Source organism: Aquarana catesbeiana, linkage group LG11 (genome assembly GCF_042186555.1).
Source record: "Aquarana catesbeiana isolate 2022-GZ linkage group LG11, ASM4218655v1, whole genome shotgun sequence".
In the NCBI taxonomy this organism is placed as follows: Eukaryota; Metazoa; Chordata; class Amphibia; order Anura; family Ranidae; genus Aquarana; species Aquarana catesbeiana.
In genome coordinates, this window is record NC_133334.1 from 53,338,343 (window position 1) to 53,358,743 (window position 20,401).

General features: G+C 43.0%; 1 protein-coding gene across 1 annotated transcript in view; it reads right to left on the reverse strand.

Moving 5' to 3' along the window:
- Positions 1-2,211: 2,211 nt before the first annotated feature.
- Positions 2,212-20,401, reverse strand: part of RAPSN (receptor associated protein of the synapse) — a 73,397-nt gene continuing 55,207 nt past the window's right edge. The window contains exons 6-8 of the mRNA XM_073604403.1: positions 17,008-17,061; positions 10,236-10,435; positions 2,212-3,353 (exon numbers count right to left, since the gene is read on the reverse strand). Coding sequence (XP_073460504.1) covers positions 3,281-3,353; positions 10,236-10,435; positions 17,008-17,061 — 327 coding nt within the window. The 3' untranslated portion in view covers positions 2,212-3,280. The remainder of the gene's footprint in view (positions 3,354-10,235; positions 10,436-17,007; positions 17,062-20,401) is intronic.

Below are 20,401 nucleotides of genomic sequence, written 5' to 3' on the forward strand. Positions count from 1 at the left end.
AATGCTCATGCTACCTGCTGATTGGAAAGCGCTAGTTCTGACTCAATAGTAGGTGTGTTGGACCTCTGCAGACAGACCACTGCTTCCACACAGAGCAAAGATGCAGGAGACAAGCTTTTCTACTTGCTACAGAAAACCAACTGTAAGGCCTTGTTCACACCACCTGTGCAGAAAAACTAATGGAAAAAACGGGCAGATTTTACTTGCAGAGAGACACGAGTTTACGTCAGTTTCCATGCGCGTTTCAGTGACCTTTACACACATTGCAGATTCCTGCGCAGAAAAAATCTGCACATAATATGAGTGTTGTGGTGTGAACAGGGCACTTAGAGAACAATGGTTTTCCTTTGTGCCCTTGCAAAACGCGTGGAAAAAAAAAATGAAATTTCTGCACAATGGTGTAAACAAAGGCCCAAAGCATGCCATAGACGAGTCGAGAAATGAACGAAATTTGTGTTGATCACCGAATCATTCTTTTTTTTGCATCATTAGCGTGCCAGCTGCGACACACGATTTTAGTGACACAGTCGAAAGTGCCTGATCCAACATGCTGTTTTATCTTTTTTTTATTTCTTTTGAAAATCTAAATAATTTATGGTACAATCGAATGAGCTATTTTAGTTTTTCGATAAACGGAACTTTCATTTTTCGACTCCACTATGGCCTGCTTAAGACTTTGAACATCTTTTTGTTTTAATGCATTCGGAATGTACCCTGTTTCCCCTGAAAATAAGACCTAGTGTGATTGTCGGTGATGGCTGCAATATAAGCCCTACCCCCCAAATAAGCCCTAGTTGAAGTCCTTGTAGGTCTTATTTTCAGGGTAGGGCTTATTTTCAGGGAAACAGGGTAGGGCTTATTTGGGGGGTAGGGCTTATTTTCGGGGAAACAGGGTAGGGCTTATTTGGGGGGTAGGGCTTATTTTGCAGCCATCACTGACAATCACGCTAGGTCTTATTTTCGGGGAAACAGGGTATTTAGCTAATTTAAACTGAACATTAAGTTAAAGCAGAACTAAATCTTCCTGTCCTTTTCAGCCAAGGAAGCTGCTATCTTAGCCTCTGTTTGATCTGCAACTGCCATGACACTGGCCATCTGATAGTTTGACAGCTTGGTTTAGAGCACAAGCAAATGTGACAGTTAGCATTCCCAGTGTGCACAGGAAATGTTGGATGTGAGCTTGTTGTCGGAAAGTCCGACCGTGTGTATGCTCCATCGAACATTTGCTGTTGGACTTTCTGCCAACAAATGTTTCTTAGCAGGTTCTCAAATTTTCCGCCAACAAAACGTTGTTGTCGGAAAGTCCGATCGCGTGTACAGAAGTCCGACGCACAAAAGTTCACGCATGCTTGGAATCAAGCAGAAGGAGCTGCACTGGCTAGTGAACTTCCTTTTTGTTGGCTCGCCATACGTGTTGTACATCACCGCGTTCCCACTTTTGGAATTGTTGGCCAACATTTGTGTGACCGTGTGTATACAAGACAAGTTTGAGCCAACAACCTTCCAACAAAAATCCACGGTTTTGTTGGTGGAAAGTCCGATCGTGTGTACGCGGCATAAGATTGTTAAATTGATGGGTTTCGTTCCTGCTTTAAGAACTAAACCCATTGATTTAGGCCCCTTTCACACTGCCGCGACTTGGCACCCAATTTAGCCGCGATTTTGCAGGTGCAATTTTGCCACAAATTGTGTCGCAATTTTAGGGAATGCTTGTGTAAACTTGAGGTCTGTGGACCTCAACTTGCATCAAAGTCGGACCAAAGTAGTGCAGGGACTACTTTGAAGTCGGTGCGACTTGAAGTTGCACAGATATGAATGGTTATCATTGGAAATCATGGGGTACGACTTGTCATGCGACTTTGCACTCCCAGTCGCACAAGTGTGAAAGGGGCCTTAACTGCTTCTCAAAACAGTTACAGCCAAGGTGTGACGTGAATGAGAACTGTCACAGTTGCTTGTGTTCTCAACCGAACTATCAAATGTCTGGTGGCTAAAATGGCGGATCCCATGGCTGTAAAGCAGGGATATGCAATTAGCGGACCTCGAGCTGTTGCAGAACCACAAGTCCCAAGAGGCATTGCAAGACTCTGACACCCACAAGCATGACACCCAGAGGCAGTGGCATGATGGGACTTGTAGTTTTGCAACAGCTGGAGGTCCGCTAATTGCATATCCCTGCTATAAAGGATAGGAGAGTTCAGATCTGCTTTAAACTTTAACTTCCAGTGTATTTGATTTGCCGGTAAACATTATTACACTTAGCACATTACCCTTACTATCATTGCTCAGCACTACTCCATGAAATAATTCTGATGTACAATGTACACACAGGAAAAAATATATAATAAAAAGACTGTAAATGTACAGAGGGATCCTATGTAAGTTACACAGTATAGATCATACATAAACACCAGAAAAAGACACAGCATATTTTATTTACAGAGGGAGGTAGGCTTGTGGAACATAAGAGCCCTTTCTTCAGAGAAAGAGATGTGGACATGTAGAGCAGCACCACACAAATGCCGGAGAGGACAAAAAAAAAATCACTAATGTCCACAGGCCTCGTGGAAGTATGGAATAAAGAAACCACTTAGTGATTCAGTCCTGTTCAGGCTTTGAATGCACGTGGCATCCTTTTCCCTTTATAAAGCCAAAAGCAGTCATTTGTTATATTCTGCTCTTCATATACATGGCGGATCCATTCCTGCATTTTAGTAAATGAGTCCAGGAAGACTGGAACGGTGGCAGATTGTAATAAAGGTCCATAAACTCATAGATAAAACTCTCAAACACTATTAATTCTTTAAAATAATGTATGATTGAAATAAAATGTTAAACTAGCATACCTTAATGGCCTGGTGGTATTTCTGGTTACTCTTGGCAGTATGCCCCATCGTGCTTTGCTCTGCAGATAATGGCTAAGCCCAAGCTGAGTGTATACTACCAATCTTAGACTTTGAAAAGGCAAAGTTTATAAAAAGTTGATCAACATTTTCCTGTTCAATGGAAAAGTACAAAATATATTAAAAATATTACAAGAAAAATAAGCCCGGTGTGCATACATTGTAGAGTTTGCTGGCTTCTTCATTGTCCTTTGGATTTCACAAACAGATTATGTATGACAGGGGCAGGTTAGCTGCAGGTAGTGCGAGTGTAGCACCAAGATTATGGTCTTGGCAACAGACAAGCTCAGAGACCAACAATGTTCCATTTGCACAACTGCTCTGATTCATACTGGTCCTGGAGTTTTGGTGATTATTGTAAAAAGTGCTCCTCTGATTCACACAAAGCCCGGCTTCACAGAAGATCGGCGACAGTTGGGACAACCACGAGATCCATTGGTTTGTAGACAGCTAAAATGTCAAGAGAATGGATGTATGAAGAGGGACAGAAAGAAACAGATTGCCTTTTGACAAGTGTAGGCATAATAATATGTACTATGCTATAATTCATATAATACAGGGGCGGATCCAGGGATCCGGGGGGGGGGGGGGTCAACGGGGAAATTGCCCCCCCCCCCAGAAAATTAGTTGCAGGTGAGCGGCGGGCCAGTGAGCGGGCGGACAGCTCAGTGGATGAGCTGCTCGGTGGGTGAGCCGCCGGGCCAGTCGGCAGGTGATCGGGCGGCTGGCAAATCACCGCCCGGCACCTGCCCTGCATCCCTGTAGTTCCGCCCTCACTGTGCAGGCAGCCGCGGGAAGCAGAGGGATTACATCTTCTCTCTGCTGTCTGACTTCACTCTGGGACACAGGAAGTGACAATCCCCACCTTAGCAGGAAAGTGACAATCCTTAAATTTTTCACTCTCTGTTATATTGCAGCCATTTGCTAAAATCATTTAAGTTCATTATTTTTCCTCATTAATGTACACACAGCACCCCATATTAACAGAAAAACACAGAATTGTTGACATTTTTGCAGATTTATTAAAAAAGAAAAACTGAAATATCACATGGTCCTAAGTATTCAGACCCTTTGCTCAATATTTAGTAGAAGCCCCCTTTTGATCTAATACAGCATGAGTCTTTTTGGGAAAGATGCAACAAGTTTTTCCTACCTGGATTTGGGGATCCTCTGCCATTCCTCCTTGCAGATCCTCTCCAGTTCTGTCAGGTTGGATGGTAAACGTTGGTGGACAGCCATTTTTAGGTCTCTCCAGAGATGCTCAATTGGGTTTAAGTCAGGGCTCTGTCTGGGCCATTCACGAACAGTCACGGAGTTGTTGTGAAGCCACTCCTTCGTTATTTTAGCTGTGTGCTTAGGGTCATTGTCTTGTTGGAAGGTAAACCTTCGGCCCAGTCTGAGGTCCTGAGCACTCTGGAGAAGGTTTTCGTCCAGGATATCCCTGTACTTGGCCGCATTCATCTTTCCCTCGATTGCAACCAGTCGTCCTGTCCCTGCAGCTGAAAAACACCCCCACAGCATGATGCTGCCACCACTATGCTTCACTGTTGGGACTGTATTGGACAGGTGATGAGCAGTGCCTGGTTTTCTCCACACATACCGCTTAGAATTAAGGCCAAAAAGTTCTATCTTGGTCTCATCAGACCAGAGAATCTCATTTCTCACCATCTTGGAGTCCTTCAGGTGTTTTTTAGCAAACTCCATGTGGGCTTTCATGTGTCTTGCACTGAGGAGAGGCTTCCGTCGGGCCACTCTGCCATAAAGCCCCGACTGATGGAGGGCTGCAGTGATGGTTGACTTTCTACAACTTTCTCCCATCTCCCGACTGCATCTATGGAGCTCAGCCACAGTAATCTTTGGGTTCTTCTTTACCTCTCTAACCAGGGCTCTTCTCTGCCGATAGCTCAGTTTGGCCGGACGACCAGCTCTAGGAAGGGTTCTGGTCGTCCCAAATATCTTCCATTTAAGGATTATGGAGGCCACTGTGCTCTTAGGAACCTTAAGTTCAGCAGAATTTTTTTTTTTGTAACCTTGGCCAGATCTGTGCCTTGCCACAATTCTGTCTTTGAGCTCTTCAGGCAGTTCCTTTGACCTCATGATTCTCATTTGCTCTGACATGCACTGTGAGCTGTAAGGTCTTATATAGACAGGTGTGTGGCTTTCCTAATCAAGTCCAATCAGTATAATCAAATACAGCTGGACTCAAATGAAGGTGTAGAACCATCTCAAGGATGATCAGAAGAAATGGGCAGCACTTGAGTTAAATATATGAGCGTCACACCAAAGGGTCTGAATACTTAGGACCATGTGATATTTCAGTTTTTCTTTTTTAATAAATCTGCAAAAATCTCAACAATTCTGTGTTTTTCTGTCAATATGGGGTGCTGTGCGTACATTAAAGAGGAAAAAAATGAACTTAAATGATTTTAGCAAATGGCTGCAATATAACAAAGAGTGAAAAATGTAAGGGGGTCTGAATATTTTCCATCCCCACTGTACATGCAGAGGATACCTCAGACCTGTTTGATTGCCCCTTGCACCCAATTCACTAGATCTATCCAATCTTGCTTCTTTTATTAAGCCTGGGTTCGCACTAGTGCGAATTGGATGCGGTTCTTCCGCATCCAGTTCGCACAGCAGGAGATTGTGACCGGCTCTCTGTAGAGCTGATTCACATATCTCCGCAGCGGCTCCGGTGTGATTTGCATAGGAGCCCTGTGCGTCTTTTGAATTCAGCCGAAAATTCGGGCTGAAATCGGACCTGAAACGGATGCACCGGCCTTCTGCTGTGAGCCGCTGTGTGCTCATATATGAACCCAGCCTAAGATATCCACTTCATTAGCTATTTAGTAGCATGGCCAAATAACCACCTCCCAACCTTAATGCCATGCTTTCACCAATCGAGAGTCTTTTTTACCATGACTCAAGGGCCTACAATACCTTTTGAAGGTACATCTCTTACCTTAGTCTGAAAATGGACTTTTTGATTGCAGTGGTGCTTATCAAAGTTGGTTTTCTCATTAAAAGAGAAGTATGGCTTTCCAAAAAAAAAAAACATTTACACTCACCTAGGCGGATACAGCATTGATCGATGCTGCAACTGTCCCCTACCGGATCTAAGACTGAGAACTGAGCAATCAAAGACCGCTGACCACTTAGTTCTCAGTGTTCTGTGAGCAGGAAGTTGGTGACTGTTGGTCACTGGCTCTCTGTTCTGCTCCTCCAGTTCTCACTGGAGCGCCGGGCTGTGGAGGGGGTGGGAGCTGCTGGTTCAGGCTCTCGGCAGCTCGCTGAGAAGTGGAACCAACTGCCGATCCAGGGATCTGGGTGGATCCCAACTTTAAAGTTAAGCTCTTTCCCTGGCCTTAACTAGCTGAGTGATGTAAGCCAATAGCAGGCTTTGATCCACCGATGACTGAAAATGGATCACAGTAGTGCAGAACAAACTGCACTACTGTGATCCACAGGAGAAGTATAGCCAAAAAAGCTTTGGCTCTACTTCTCGTTTAAGGATCCTGAAATCAAACCAAGATGATCTGCCCCTTCGTGGTGTTGCAGTCTAAACAATCTTGGCATGCTTTTGAGGTTTACTTTAATAGGTTGATAACCAGGAATGTGGCTGCTTTAGCTTTAGGTCTAGGGAACCCCGGGGAGCCAGAGATTAATGCGCAACTAGTTAAATCATCAAGAAGGACAGGAGATCTTAGCTGGTTGCTAAGCATCACCATCCTTGGCCACCAGAAAGACTTCTGCAAGCCCTTTTCAAGATCAGTGGGATAAACACCAAATCCAAACCTAACACAAGCAGTGCGATTTTGGAGAAGCTGAAACTTATGTTAAGGTTATATTGCCTCATCACAGTATTTTAAAATTATAAATGAAGAACCTCCTTAAGCTGAGCAACACGACCGGTCACCTCCCTCTTGCATTTTTTTTTTTTTTTTTTACGTAGGAAATGCAAACCAAATGAGATAATGGTAATCAACGTATAGAGTAAGTAATGTTATGGGTCAAATAAAACTTGCCAGAACCCAAAGTCAAAGTATCCACCAGGAAATAAAATAATCATAGCTATCTTTTTTTACCTTTATTTTCACCTTCCTTATGCCCCTTTCACACTGGGGCGGTTTGCAGACGCTATTGTGCTAAAAATAGCGCCTGCAAACTGACCCGAAACAGCCGCTGCTGTCTCTCCAGTGTGAAAGCCCTGAGGGCTTTAACACTGGAGCAGTGCGCTAGCAGGACGGGAAAAAAAGTCCTGCTAGCAGCATCTTCGGAGCGGTGAAGGAGCGCTGTATACACTGCTCCTTCACCGCTCCTGTCCATTAAAATCAATGGGACAGCGTGGCTATACCGCCGGCAAAGCGCCTCTGCAGAGATGCTTTGCGGTGGTTTTTAACCCTTTCTCGGCCACTAGTGGGGGTAAAACCACCCTGCTAGCGGCCGAATACCCACGGTAAAGCGCCGCTAACAATAGAGGCACTTTACCGCCAACGCCGATCCCCAGTGTGAAAGGGGCCTTACAAACCTGTCATTTTTCAGTTTCCTTTAATGGACCAAACTGTCCAGAAAAAATGCCAGTTAAAGTGGAAGTAAACCCTCCTATTGTTTTCAGCCAAGGAAGCTACCATTGTGGCCTCTGTTTAACCTTCAACTGTAATAAGGATTTGCACAGAGTGGCCCTGATCCTCCTCTTCTGGGGTCCCCCCACGGCGCTCTCGTCTCCTCCTCTTCACAAGTGCCCCCATGGAGAACTGCTTTCCATGGGGGCACCCGTGCGGGCACTCTCCTGAGTCCTGCTGCTGCATCCATTGACACAGACAGCAGGACTCAGCCCCCCGCCCGTCACTGGATTTGATTAACAGCAGCGGAAGCCAAATTTTCCCGCTGCTATCAATCTATCCAATGAGGACCCGAGACCGCGGCTGGAACTACTGTGCTCGTCCCCATCGCTGGAACAATCTGGATCAGGTAAGAAAAAGGGGGGGGGGGTGCTGCAGCACAAAAGGTTTACAACCCCTTTATTTAACACTGCTTAAAATGGTTGGCATTTATTCAAACTGTTTCCGTAACTCTTGCAGGTGTGAATGTAGGAAATGCATAAAGAAACCAAATCAGATAATGCTAATCAACATATATGCCGTGATTGGTGCATGGTTGCAGGGCTGAGCTGTTGTGTTCTCCCAGCAGGGGGAGCTGTCCCAGTCAGGAGAACACACAGTGATTATTGCTAGCGGCTATAGCCACTAACAAAAAACACTTAAAAAATCTGACAAGCTGGTTGTACCCAAGTTGATTGATCGATTAACTGGGTACAATCAGCCTGTCCATACATGGTTTGAATCTCGTCCGGTCCCCGCTGAACCACCTGAGATTTAAACCGTATATGGCTGGTTTAACACTACCCGCTTCACAAACTGACAAAGCTGTTGTCCAAGAATGGCTCAATTGTTCCTCCACAAAATGGAGCCACCTTAAGACAGGAAGTGTATTACTGGCCAGATCACCAGATGGGAATAAGGAAAAAGTCTAATAAAATACCATGTAATGGCCACATTTAAAGTGGTTGTAAAGGCTGAAGGTTTTTCACCTTCGTGCATTCTATGCGCGAAGGTAAAAAACCTTTTGTGTATTGCTTCCCCTACAGCCCCCCCCCAATACTTACCTGCTGAGCCCCCTCCCGATCCAGCGATGTGCATGGGAGCCTCAGCTTTCCGGGGTCTCTCCCTCCTCATTGGCTGAGACACAGCAGAGGGAACCACTGGCTCCCAGCGGGGCTGAGACGCAGCTCTCTGTCTTATGGAGGCATAGAGCAGGGTTTGGGAGCGAGGATATACCGGTGCGTGGGCACTGGTCAAATGGGAGGAGCCAGGATCTCTGATGGGGGACCCGAGAAGAGGATCAGGGCTGCTCTGTGCAAAACCACTGCACAGAGCAGGTAAGTATAACATGCATGTTATTTAAAAAACAAAAGCCGAAACTCTTAGAATCGCTTTAAACATTGGTATTACATATTACATTTTTGTTTCTGACTTTAGATATGTTTTAATGACTATATATTTACTGTGTTTTAAATCTTTTTACTAAATACATTTGTGGCTCAATTATTAAAACGACTAATGCCCTGCACACACGGTCGGATTTTCCGAGCGATCAGATTGTGTTGTCAGAAATTCCGATCGTATGTGGGCTCCATCGGACTTTTTCCGTCGGAATTTCTGACACACAAAGTTTGAGAGCAGGATATAAAATTTTCCGACAACAAAATCCGTTCGTTTAAATTCCGATCGTGTGTACACAAATCCGACGCACAAAGTGCCACGCATGCTCAGAATAAATTAAGAGACGAAAGCTAATGGCTACTGCCTCGTTTATAGTCCCGACGTACGTGTTTTACGTCACCGCGTTCAGAATGATGGGATTTTCCGACAACTTTGTGCGACCGTGTGTATGCAAGACACGTTTGGCCCAATATCCATTCGGAAAAAATCCGATGGATTTTGTTGTCGGAATGTCCAATCAATGTCCGATCATGTGTACAGGGCATTAAAGTTTCGAGAATGGAAATCACTTCATTAGCCAGTCATCCTGCCAATTTTCCAATGCTCATTGGAAAAGGTGGAACCTTTCTTTACCATTGCAAATGGTCACAAACACAAATTCTTCTGCACTTGGGAGTGTGCCCTCTCAAAATAAGTTAGGCTACTGTATGTCTCCATCTTGGCTTATTGTGGAGAAGTCACATCCTGCTGCCCTCAGAAGTCTGGAGAAGTCTGGAGAAATCTGGAACAACTGAAACCACAAAAAAGATAGAAAGGGTGCACCAACCTAGTGCATTATCCTAAAACCATAGCTTTATTGTTGCAAGAAGTGGTAAGTATTATACTCATAAAATGAAAATTGCATCAAAGCTCATCATATATCACAGCATCATCCAGTCCACAGTACATCATACCATGTGGCAGGAGGTGAAGATCCAATAGGCGAACGCATTTCAAGGACTAGTCTCTTCCTCAGAGCCCTGAGGAAGCGGCTAGTCCTCAAAATACTTACCACTTTTTACAACAATAAAGCTATGGTCAGTGCACCTTTTCTTTCCCATTACCTGTCTCATACAGTGTTCCCTTTGACCACTATGGGGAATCAAGCATGGGGTTGGCGACAAAAAGTTTGGCATAATGTTGACTGATGTATCTCACACCTGTGCTGAGGGCCGGAGACAAGGAGTCCGAGGGGTGAAGAACCTTCGCACTGAAGAATTTGTATCCAAACAAAGTAATTTTGACTTTTCTAAAGGAGATATAAATTGAATTATATCTCCAGTTTCCTTACCGGAGGTGAAAGACGTGGGAACAGGGCAATGCCTGGAGTTGACAATTCTTTTCCCCGATAGATTCCCCACACATTCCACAATACAGCTCCATCTCCTCCACACACTCGTGGAACCTGACGACATGAGTGCGGAGTTCCCGTTGCTGCTGTCTTGTACGATAGATGATCTCACTTAAACAGTGAACTTTCAACAGGCAAAGCTATAAAAGGAAAGCAAGACACAGAGGCCCCATTAAAAAAAAAAAAAAGGAATAGAAAAGCACAAAGAACATTTTGTGAAATAAATAGAACAGGAGAAAAAAATTAGCGAGATGACAATAACTGAAGTTTTATTTAGATATAAGATGCCATTTTCTGCTCTTTTCTCTTTGTATTTGTGTTGAAAACCTTTTATTCATGTAATAGCAGACCTGCCATCAGCTGCCTGTATTATGCCTGTAGGATATTTAGAAGTACAGTAAAACCTTGGTTTGAGAGTAACCTAGTTTGAGAGCATTTTGCAAGAAAAGCAACATTTTTAAATACATTTTGACTTGATATACAAGTAGCGTCATGTCAAAACCGAGTATAACACAGAACAGAGGCGCCTCTAAGTGTAGCAATATGGTTACATTTAATGAAGGTACAACATTTAGCAAGTCACATGGTTAATGATTAAAACAGGCACCTCTAAGTATGCAGGTATCTGGGGTAAAGCTGTCCACATAGACCATCCTCCGCACCGCCATCAACATCATCCCTTACACACTGCGTGCCTCGCTTTCAGATCGCTCTACTGCAGGGTAGTCTTCCTGGTCACGATTGCAGACTGACATCGGTGAGAGCCGGCGAAGCGGAGGATGGTCTATGTAGACAGCTTTACCCCGGATGCCTGCATACTTAGATGTGCCTCTTTTAATCAGCAACCATGTGAGTTGCTAAATGTTGTACCTTCATTAAATGTAACCATATTGCTACACTTAGAGGGGCCTCTCTTCTCTTGTATACACTGTAGCTCCTGATTGACTTACACAACCTATTAGATTGTTATAATCTTTTGATATGGACTATAAACTGAAGGACTTATAAATAAATGGTACGAATCATCTGAATTTCCATTATTTCTTATGGGGAAATTCGCTTTGATATACAAGTGCTTTGGATTACAAGCATGTTTCCAGAACGAATTATGCTCGCAATCCAAGGTTTTACTGTATAAATGTGGCGCTAACTCAAGTAAAGTGCTAAAGTGAACAAAATAAATAATCAATATTCAATGAATTCCATAATCAAGTCCAAACAGTGAGTTATCAATCCTAAATTCATAGATGTGCAAAATAAGTATATTTCTTTAATCCTAGATTCACAAAAAGTGCTTGTGTAGTCCAAAATATATAATTGTGTTGATGGTAGATGCGCAATAATCCAGTGCAGAAACAATCATCAATTGTTAAATCATGTGCAGTCACACTGGCTTCCGCCATCCGCATCCCAAAATTTATACAAAGCAGTAAATGTACATATCAAATTGGAACGTTCAACAGCAATAAAAACAGGGGCTTCTGGTCGCGGCCCTCTTTGTGAGGGAGGAGCCGGGTGACGCCAAGACCGCAAGTCCCTGATTTAATCGATGTTGAATGTTACAATTTGATATGCAAGTTTGCTGCTTTGAATAAATCCTTTATATGGAATTACTGCACTATGGAGATCTCCTTTATCTTATAGAAGTCTTGAATGGAGGAAAGTGGAGGAGATTAAAGAGGACGTATTGTGCACAGTGGGAGAACACTGTCCCTTTACTTATATCCCCAACCACTGCTTTACCTTTGCCTGGTGCGTTAAAGAGAAGAGTGGAGCTGAAATTGCCACTAAGGACACACGGCCGGACTTTTCGACCAAACTTGTCCGACGGAACAAATCCATTGGACAATTCGACCATGTGTGGGCATCATCGGACCTGCAGCAGACCTTTTCTGTCAAAAATGTGACGGACTTTAGATTTAGAACATGTTTCAAATCTTTCCGACGGACACGAGTCCAGTCAAAAAATCAGTTCGTCCGTATGCTCTTCCGACGGACGAAAACCGACGCTGTTGGCTACTGGCTATGAACTTCCTTATTCTAGTCCGGTCGAATCTGTCAGACTTTGGTGTGATTGTGTGTAGACAAGTCCGATTCGACGGAAGTCCGTCGAAAAGTCAGTCGAAAGTCCGTCGAAAAAGTCCAACGTGATTCAGTCCATCGAAAGTCCGGTCGTGTGTACACAGCATAAGAATTGATGATTGTTTCTGCACTGTATTATTGCCCATCTACCATCAACATAATTATATATTTAGGACTACACAAGCACTTTTTGTGAATCTAGGATTAAAGAAATATACTTATTTTGCACATCTATGAATTTTAGCTTGATAACTGTTTGAACTTTATTACGGACTTTATTGAATATTGTTTATTTATTTTGTTCACTTTAGCACTTTCCTTGAGTTAGCGCCACATTTATACTTTATATTTATTTACTCGTGTTTAATGTTGGCTGCCACTCCTTGAAGTTTGGGGTATTTTTGGTTTGCACATTCATTTTTCAAAATCACAGGATGTTTAGAAGGAATCCATAGCCAAGGGATGTGAAAAAAAACTACTGCAGCTGTTTTTGTCTGTTGCATAGTTTAAGGCCTGGTTCACACCTATGTGTTTTTTAGTGTTTTCTGCCTTTTTCAGAAACACACTTCAGTCCATTTTACATGGTTTCCTATGGGACACGTTCACATTTATGCTTTTTTCAGCCTCTGTGTTTTTGGAAAGGGTCAGGGACTTTTTCAAATGCAAAATGGTGGGTTTTTGGTTCAATAGACTTCAATAGAAAAGCTGTAGAAAAGTATACAGTGTGTTTTTGCTGCATTTTTCAATCTGTCCAACAACAAATTGGCCAAAAAAAAAGTATAAAAATGCAAATGCATCAAAAACGCATGTGCAAAAAAGCACCACAAAAAGCACTGCAGAAACGGATCAACAGCAAACTGCATAGGTGTGAACCAGGCCTTATGGCCTTTTTCGATTCTGCAAGTAGCCTCTTTATTTTTCCACCTCCTTTAACAGGTCAAGTTGTCCAGCAGTTTCAGTTATGTCTCTTTTTTTTTTTTTACTTACTTTTTTTTTTTTTACTTACTTTTTTTTTTTTTGCAGAAAAGCAATTTTACATTCCAAGCGTTTGGCTCGCAGTGACAGTTCAGGCCGATCGATTTAAATGAGTTTTATAGGCGGTGCCGCACAACAAACTCTGCAGCCCAAATTTAAAATGCTATGGCTGTGAAGCATAGCGTTGTGGCTAGAGCATGTGTATAACCCTGTCAGGCTGTAATGTTAGCATGCAGGTGGGTGGCCGGGGGAGTTGTTAAAACTGTGGCTAAGCCACCTTTTTTTACTGGTCATCGGCTGCCTGTGTGAAAGAGCACTTACAGGGTTGGGACAAACCATCTAACACTGACAGGGGTGCTTAACCACTTGCCGACCGTCTAATTGGGAAAATACGTCATTACTTTGATGTTAAAGCCCATTTTATTCTCTAGGGTCTCGGCTGAAAAAAATGTATAATGTTTGGGGGTCCTAAGTAATTTTATAGCAAAAACATACAGATTTTTACTTGTAAACAACAAATGTCAGAAAAAGGCTGGGTCCTTAAAGTGATTGTAAAGGTTTGCTTTTTTTTTTAAAATAAAAACATGTCATACTTACTTGCTCTGTGCAAGGGTTTTGCACAGAGCGGCCCCGATCCTCCTTTTCTGGAGTCCCCCGGCGGCGCACCTGGCTCCTCCTCTTCTTCCGGTGCCCCCTCAGAGAGCCGATTTCAATGGGGGCACCAGTGCGGGCACGCTCCTGAATCCTGCTGCTGCGTCCATTGACACAGACAGCAGAACTCGGCCCGGTCCCCGACTCCCGTGTCACTGGATTTGATTGACAGCAGCGGGAGCCAATGGCAACCGCTGCTATTGATCTATCCAATGAGGACAGAGATAGCGGCTGGAACTGCTGAGCTTGTCCTCGACGCTGGAAGGATCGGGCTCAGGTAAGTAAAAGGGGGGGCTCCGGGGGGGGGGGGGGGGCTGCTGCAGCACAGAAGGTATTTCAGCTTAATGCATAGATTGCATTAAGGTGAAAAACCTCAAGACTTTATAACTTCTGTAAGTGGTTAAAATGGTCAGCTTTTATTTCTATCTTCTATAACTTTTTTTCTAACTGCTTTCTGTAACTGCTTAAAAAGCATTAGTGGAAGTTAGGCTTTAACTTGCTTCTCTTTTACTAAAAGTCTAATAAAAACTACCCTTTGTCTACCCTGTCCAAAGGGTGACAACCTTGCTGTGAAAATTCGCAGCAAACAAATGGTGTTGTCACTGTATTACAGGAAGTGGAAAAATAACAGGATTGAGAAAAACAGAAATAATTGGAAATGTAATTTTATTTTGCCCATAGCTCTACTTGAAGAGACAGGGAAAGTCAGTCCCTAGTAACCAGGTGGGTCTACATCAGAGAGGGGCACAGAATAGGCTTTCCTGATTAATAAGGGTCAAAGTGGGAATCTTGTGGCATCTTCTTGCAGGCAGAAAGTCTGCTTTTAAAAGTTTAAAACTATATAATCACTTTAAATATCATAGCCATGTGACAACAAGTGACAAGGACTACATCTCCATCCTCCCTAGTTAGATATCCAGAGATTTATAAAAGAGCATTCAAGACATTATTATAAAAAAAAAGAGAGCCATAATTAAGAAGAAAGTAAATAATTATAGGTTTCTGTTATTTGTACGCTCGGAAACTGGGAGAGATCAGGCAGTGGATAGAACAGCAACTATTAGGCTTTAGTTGAACCCCCACCCAACTCTCAAGCTGAGCAGTCAGACTCATATAAAATAAAACTTTCATACGTAAACATGTACAGTTTTTGGCATCTTGCACACTGCAGCTTGAAAAAGCTCAGTACAGCTTTTTTTTTTACTGAGATACTAAAATACAGCCCATTAATTGTAATGTGCCTATGCAAACAAGCGCCGTGCATTCCTCAGTAAAATTTAAAAAAAATCAGCTTTTTTGGTTAGTAATTTACGCCTCATGCGCGCAAATGCCCATTTACATATTGAGCAGAACCAGAACGTGAGAATAAGTTTTTGTGCATTTGCACAAAAATGTGCGAGTGCGCGCAAAAATATGCGAAAAAATATATACAAAAGAAAAAAAGTCTGAAAAAGTAGATGCTCAAACAGGAGTATCATGTGCAAGAGGCCTTTGAGTACAACTAAAGGCAATTTTTTTTTTTTTTTTTGTTTTGGATACAGTGGAAAGGGATTAAAACACCTGTCAGGTTTTTGTTGCTGTCTGTGTCCCCGCTAGGAAGATTCACCCTCTCTATTTGTCCCGTTTACCATTATCATTGAAAGTGAAAGTTAAAGATAATCCCAAATTTTGGGTTGCCCCCATAAAAGTAATAGAGGGGAGATCTTCCAATGGGGAAACTAGTTCTGGTGACTTGGGGGGTCCCCAAGGGATTCCCTTAATTTTCTGGGATTTCTCCTCACTTCCTGTTTTGGCTATGGGACAGGAAGTAAAGGGAAATCTCCCTAATGGAAAAAATAAACTGACAACCAAAAATGAAAAAAAAAAAGGTTTGCCTATAGTTCTACTGTAATGTCGGGTACACACGGCGGACTTTTCGACCGGACTGGTCAGACGGGACAAATCCGTTGGACAATCCGACCGTGTGTGGGCTTCATCGAAACTGCAGCGGACTTTTTCGGTCGAAAATCAGACGGACTTTAGATTTGGAACATGTTTCAAATCTTTCCAACGGACTTGAGTCTGGTCGAATCTATAACTGACCTATACAGCAAGTAGCATAGAAGGGCAACAAATGAAAAAAAAACAGCCAAGGAAAAATCCAAGGTCTACTTACCGACCAGCTGCGACCAGCCAAATGAACCTGTCTAACAGTGTGCGTTAAAAACAGAGGTTTGGTCTGCACACATTTGCAAATACATGCGTAAGCTACAGGCCCCGGCAAGGCACCCTGACATGCCGCGTACACACGACCGGACTTTCCGGCAGCGAAGGTCCGATGAAATCATTTCATCAAATATTCCGATCGTGTGTGGGCTTCATCGGTCTTTTTTTTTTTCGAAAATTCTGAAGGACCTAGAAATAGAACATGTTTTAAACCTTTACGACAGAATCAATTCCTATCGGGAAAACCGCTCGTCTGTATGCTAGTCTGACGGACGAAAACCAACGCTAGGGCAGCTATTGGCTACTGGCTATCAACTTCCTTATTTTAGTCCGGTCGTACGTCATCACGTACGAATCCGTTGGACTTGGTGTGATCGTGTGTAGGCAAGTCCGTTCGTTCGAAAGTTGGTCGGAAGTCCGTCGAAAGTCCGTCGAAAGTCCGTCGGAAAGACCGTCGGACCTTTGATCCCGAAAAGTCCGTCCATGTGTACACGGCATTATAATTTAAGAATATTCAGAATCATGCAAAATTACAAGAATGATGGGTTCCCTTTAGGAAAAGACTGGAACCAAGGAGTAAAAGATACCAAATACAGTACATAAATTCAAATGACAAATTAAAAATAAAGATCCCAGAATGCTTTGCTATGAACGATACTCATAACAGCTGAGAATTATCAGGTTTCTTATGAAGAGTAATATAAACTGCTGAGGGCATTATAGGAGAAAGAAAGAGAGGATATCATGTGAGGGAATCAGGGAGGTGGGATAGAGGAAATCTCTCCATTGCCTCACTCACCTTATTGCCAATCTCTTCTGCCAACTCCTGGGCTTTCTGGAGTCCATCCAATGCCTGCAGATTAAGCACACGTGTCAGGCAGAGAACCAGGAGTAAATTCTTGTTATTGTGTAACTGCCATAGCCAAGGCTGACCTGATTACAGACAGAACAGATGCAGCGCATAGCGGAGTCTACAACTTCCACCCTCCCCCTGACATACCATCACACTGCCTCCATATTCCAGATGGACTGCAAGTACATACCAGGCCAGACTATTGCTTACCATCTGTGGATTAATGTGGACTTCATCATACACTCCACATCTGCTATAGAACAACATCAATCAAAAGGGGGCCCCCCGTGACACTTCCAGAAGAACTGTCAGTATTCACCCCTTACAGCTGCCAGATTATCCATCTCATGATTAGGGACAACAAACCCTGATCCTGCAAACACTTTCACACACTCCGTGGCAACATTATTTACACCTCATCAATAACACAAATAGCAGATCATGTGGCTACAGCCCAAGACATGCACACATGGTCAAGAAGTTCAATAGGTTTCCAACCAAGCATTAGAGTGGTCAACCAGTGACAAGACTTTACACTTTAATAACAAAAATAAAAATGGTGTAGCTGCTCCCTTTAAAGTGCAACTTGTTACACTGTTGTGAATCCTGAAAAGACAAAAAAATGGAGCTTACACCATATAGTCAACAAATTACATCAAATTACATCAAAGGACTAATGAAATAAATAAACATCTAAAAGTCCTCATATGCCATGAGTACATATGCTAGAAAGTATAACGTGTTAATAGAAATGAATGAGCTTCCTGAGGACGCCAGGTGGGCGAAACGCATTGAGGCGGAGTCTTTGGCCTACACTTGGTAACTGGAATGCAAGCCGCCTCTGGTAAGAGCAGAGTAGCAGCACTCTTGCTAGTTATACACGGGCTGTCTATGTTGGAGCCTCTAATAGGCACTTTTAAATGTGAGTTTTTCTTACTGTTTTTACTTGGTGTCGCAATAAATACTACACTATATAAGCTTTTCTTTTGGCTCATATAGTTGTATATGATGGGGAGAGCCACAAGTGGACCTTAAGATCCTAATGATGACCCCGGGGCGACCTGATACGTATATGAAGGAGAGAAGATCCCTGATCCAAAGCGCATTCAGACCTTCTTTTTTTATTAAAAAGGTCTAACTTTTCTGGTGAGTGAGCACTCAAATCACAGGGTGAATTTTTCAGCTTGGTGCTGTGCAAGAGAATACTATTGCTTTTGTGTGCTATTGGTGGACTTTTCCCTAGGTGATGGTCATGTGGACACTTCTTTTAACACGTTATGCTTTCTAGCATATGGACTCATGGCATATGAGGAATTTTAGATTTTTATTTATTTAATTTATTCTATGTTTGATATACTTTGATGTCTATATGGTGTAAGCACAACTTTTTTTGTCAATACAGTGGTCAAGATTTTGTTTTAAGTAATGCTGACCAAGGAATGATTGTTGGCCCCATTTATTAAAGACATGGGTTTCAAACAAAACAGTAAACTCTGTTTACAGATAAAGGTCCAATAAACTAAAAACAGACAGAGACTGTACTTGACTAGTACTGAGCACAAAATCACCTTGTAAAACCTAGTCAGAGAAGCCAATGTTCAAACTCACAGGAAGAGCACAACTGCTCAAATTACCATTTTTTCAACAACAGGAGAGCACAGAGGGATATATTTGATTGCACATTAAGTTAAACCTTGAATAAGCTACAGCAGCAGAAAATCACATCATCTGTCAACAGCAGTAGAAAACCACATCGTCTACAGCAGCAGAAAACCACACCATCTACAGCAGCAGAAAACCACACCATCTACAGCAGCAGAAGACCACACTGGCTAAAACAACACCACATGGTCTACAGCAGAAGAAGACCACAACATCACAGCAGCAAAAGAACACCATCTTCTACAGCAGAAGATGATCACACTGGCTAAAACAGCAGAAGACCACATCGCCCTCAGCAGCAGAAGACCACATCGCCCTCAGCAGCAGAAGATCACATCGCCCTCAGCAGCAGAAGATCACATCGCCCTCAGCAGCAGAAGACCACATCGCCCTCAGCAGCAGAAGACCACATCGCCCTCAGAAGCAGAAGACCACATCGCCCTCAGCAGCAGAAGACCACATCGCCCTCAGCAGCAGAAGACCACATCGCCCTCAGCAGCAGAAGACCACATCGTCCTCAGCTGCAGAAGACCACATCGTCCTCAGCAGCAGAAGACCACATCGTCCTCAGCAGCAGAAGACCACATCGTCCTCAGCAGCAGAAGACCACATCGTCCTCAGCAGCAGAAGACCACATCGTCTACAGCAGCCGAAGACCACAATGATTATGGCAGCAGAATATCACAGTGGCTACAGCAGCCAGAAGACCACACTGGCTACAACAGCAGAAGACCCCACCAGCTGGATCTGCAGCAGAAGACCACACTGTCTATAACAGCAGAGTACAAAATTGATAGAGTGGGAAAGAATCTCTGTCTAGTTTAATTGCTGTCTAATCCAAAGGTAGTTAAATTTATCTTCTCTATTTGTCCTGGTGAGTAGGGATGAGCCGAACACCCCCCTGTTCGGTTCGCACCAGAACATGCGAACAGGCAAAAAATTTGTTCGAACACGCGAACACCGTTAAAGTCTATGGGACACGAACATGAATAATCAAAAGTGCTAATTTTAAAGGCTTATATGCAAGTTATTTTCATAAAAAGTGTTTGGGGACCTGGGTCCTGCCCCAGGGGACATGGATCAATGCAAAAAAAAGTTTTAAAAACGGCAGTTTTTTCGGGAGCAGTGATTTTAATAATGCTTAACGTGAAACAATAAAAGTGTAATATCCCTTTAAATTTCGTACCTGGGGGGGTTCTATAGTATGCCTGTAAAGGGGTGCATGTTTCCCGTGTTTAGAACAGTCTGACAGCAAAATGACATTTCTTTTTTTTTTAACGGCTAGACATGTGCACACTGAAATATTTCGTTTCGGAATTTCGTTTTCGTCCGAAAAATAAATTTATTTAGTTACTCCCAAAATTCATTTTTATTTATTTCCTTTTTCATTAAAAATTGCATTCGTCCGAAAATCCAAATTAAGGTTGAATCTGTCATTGAAGGCTTATGGTGTCTGTCGAATGTTCAAAGAAGATTCGACGGAGCAGCTAAACTGTACGACGCCGTATAGTTTACCTGCTCCGTCGAATCTTCTTAGAACTTTCAACAGACACCATAAGCCAAAGTACGTGTGTACTTAGTTCTAGCTATTTTACTGCTCCTCCTCTTTGGTTACAATCAGCCAATAACATTCATCATCATCATCATCATTATTTTTATTTATCTTTTCTCCCCTACG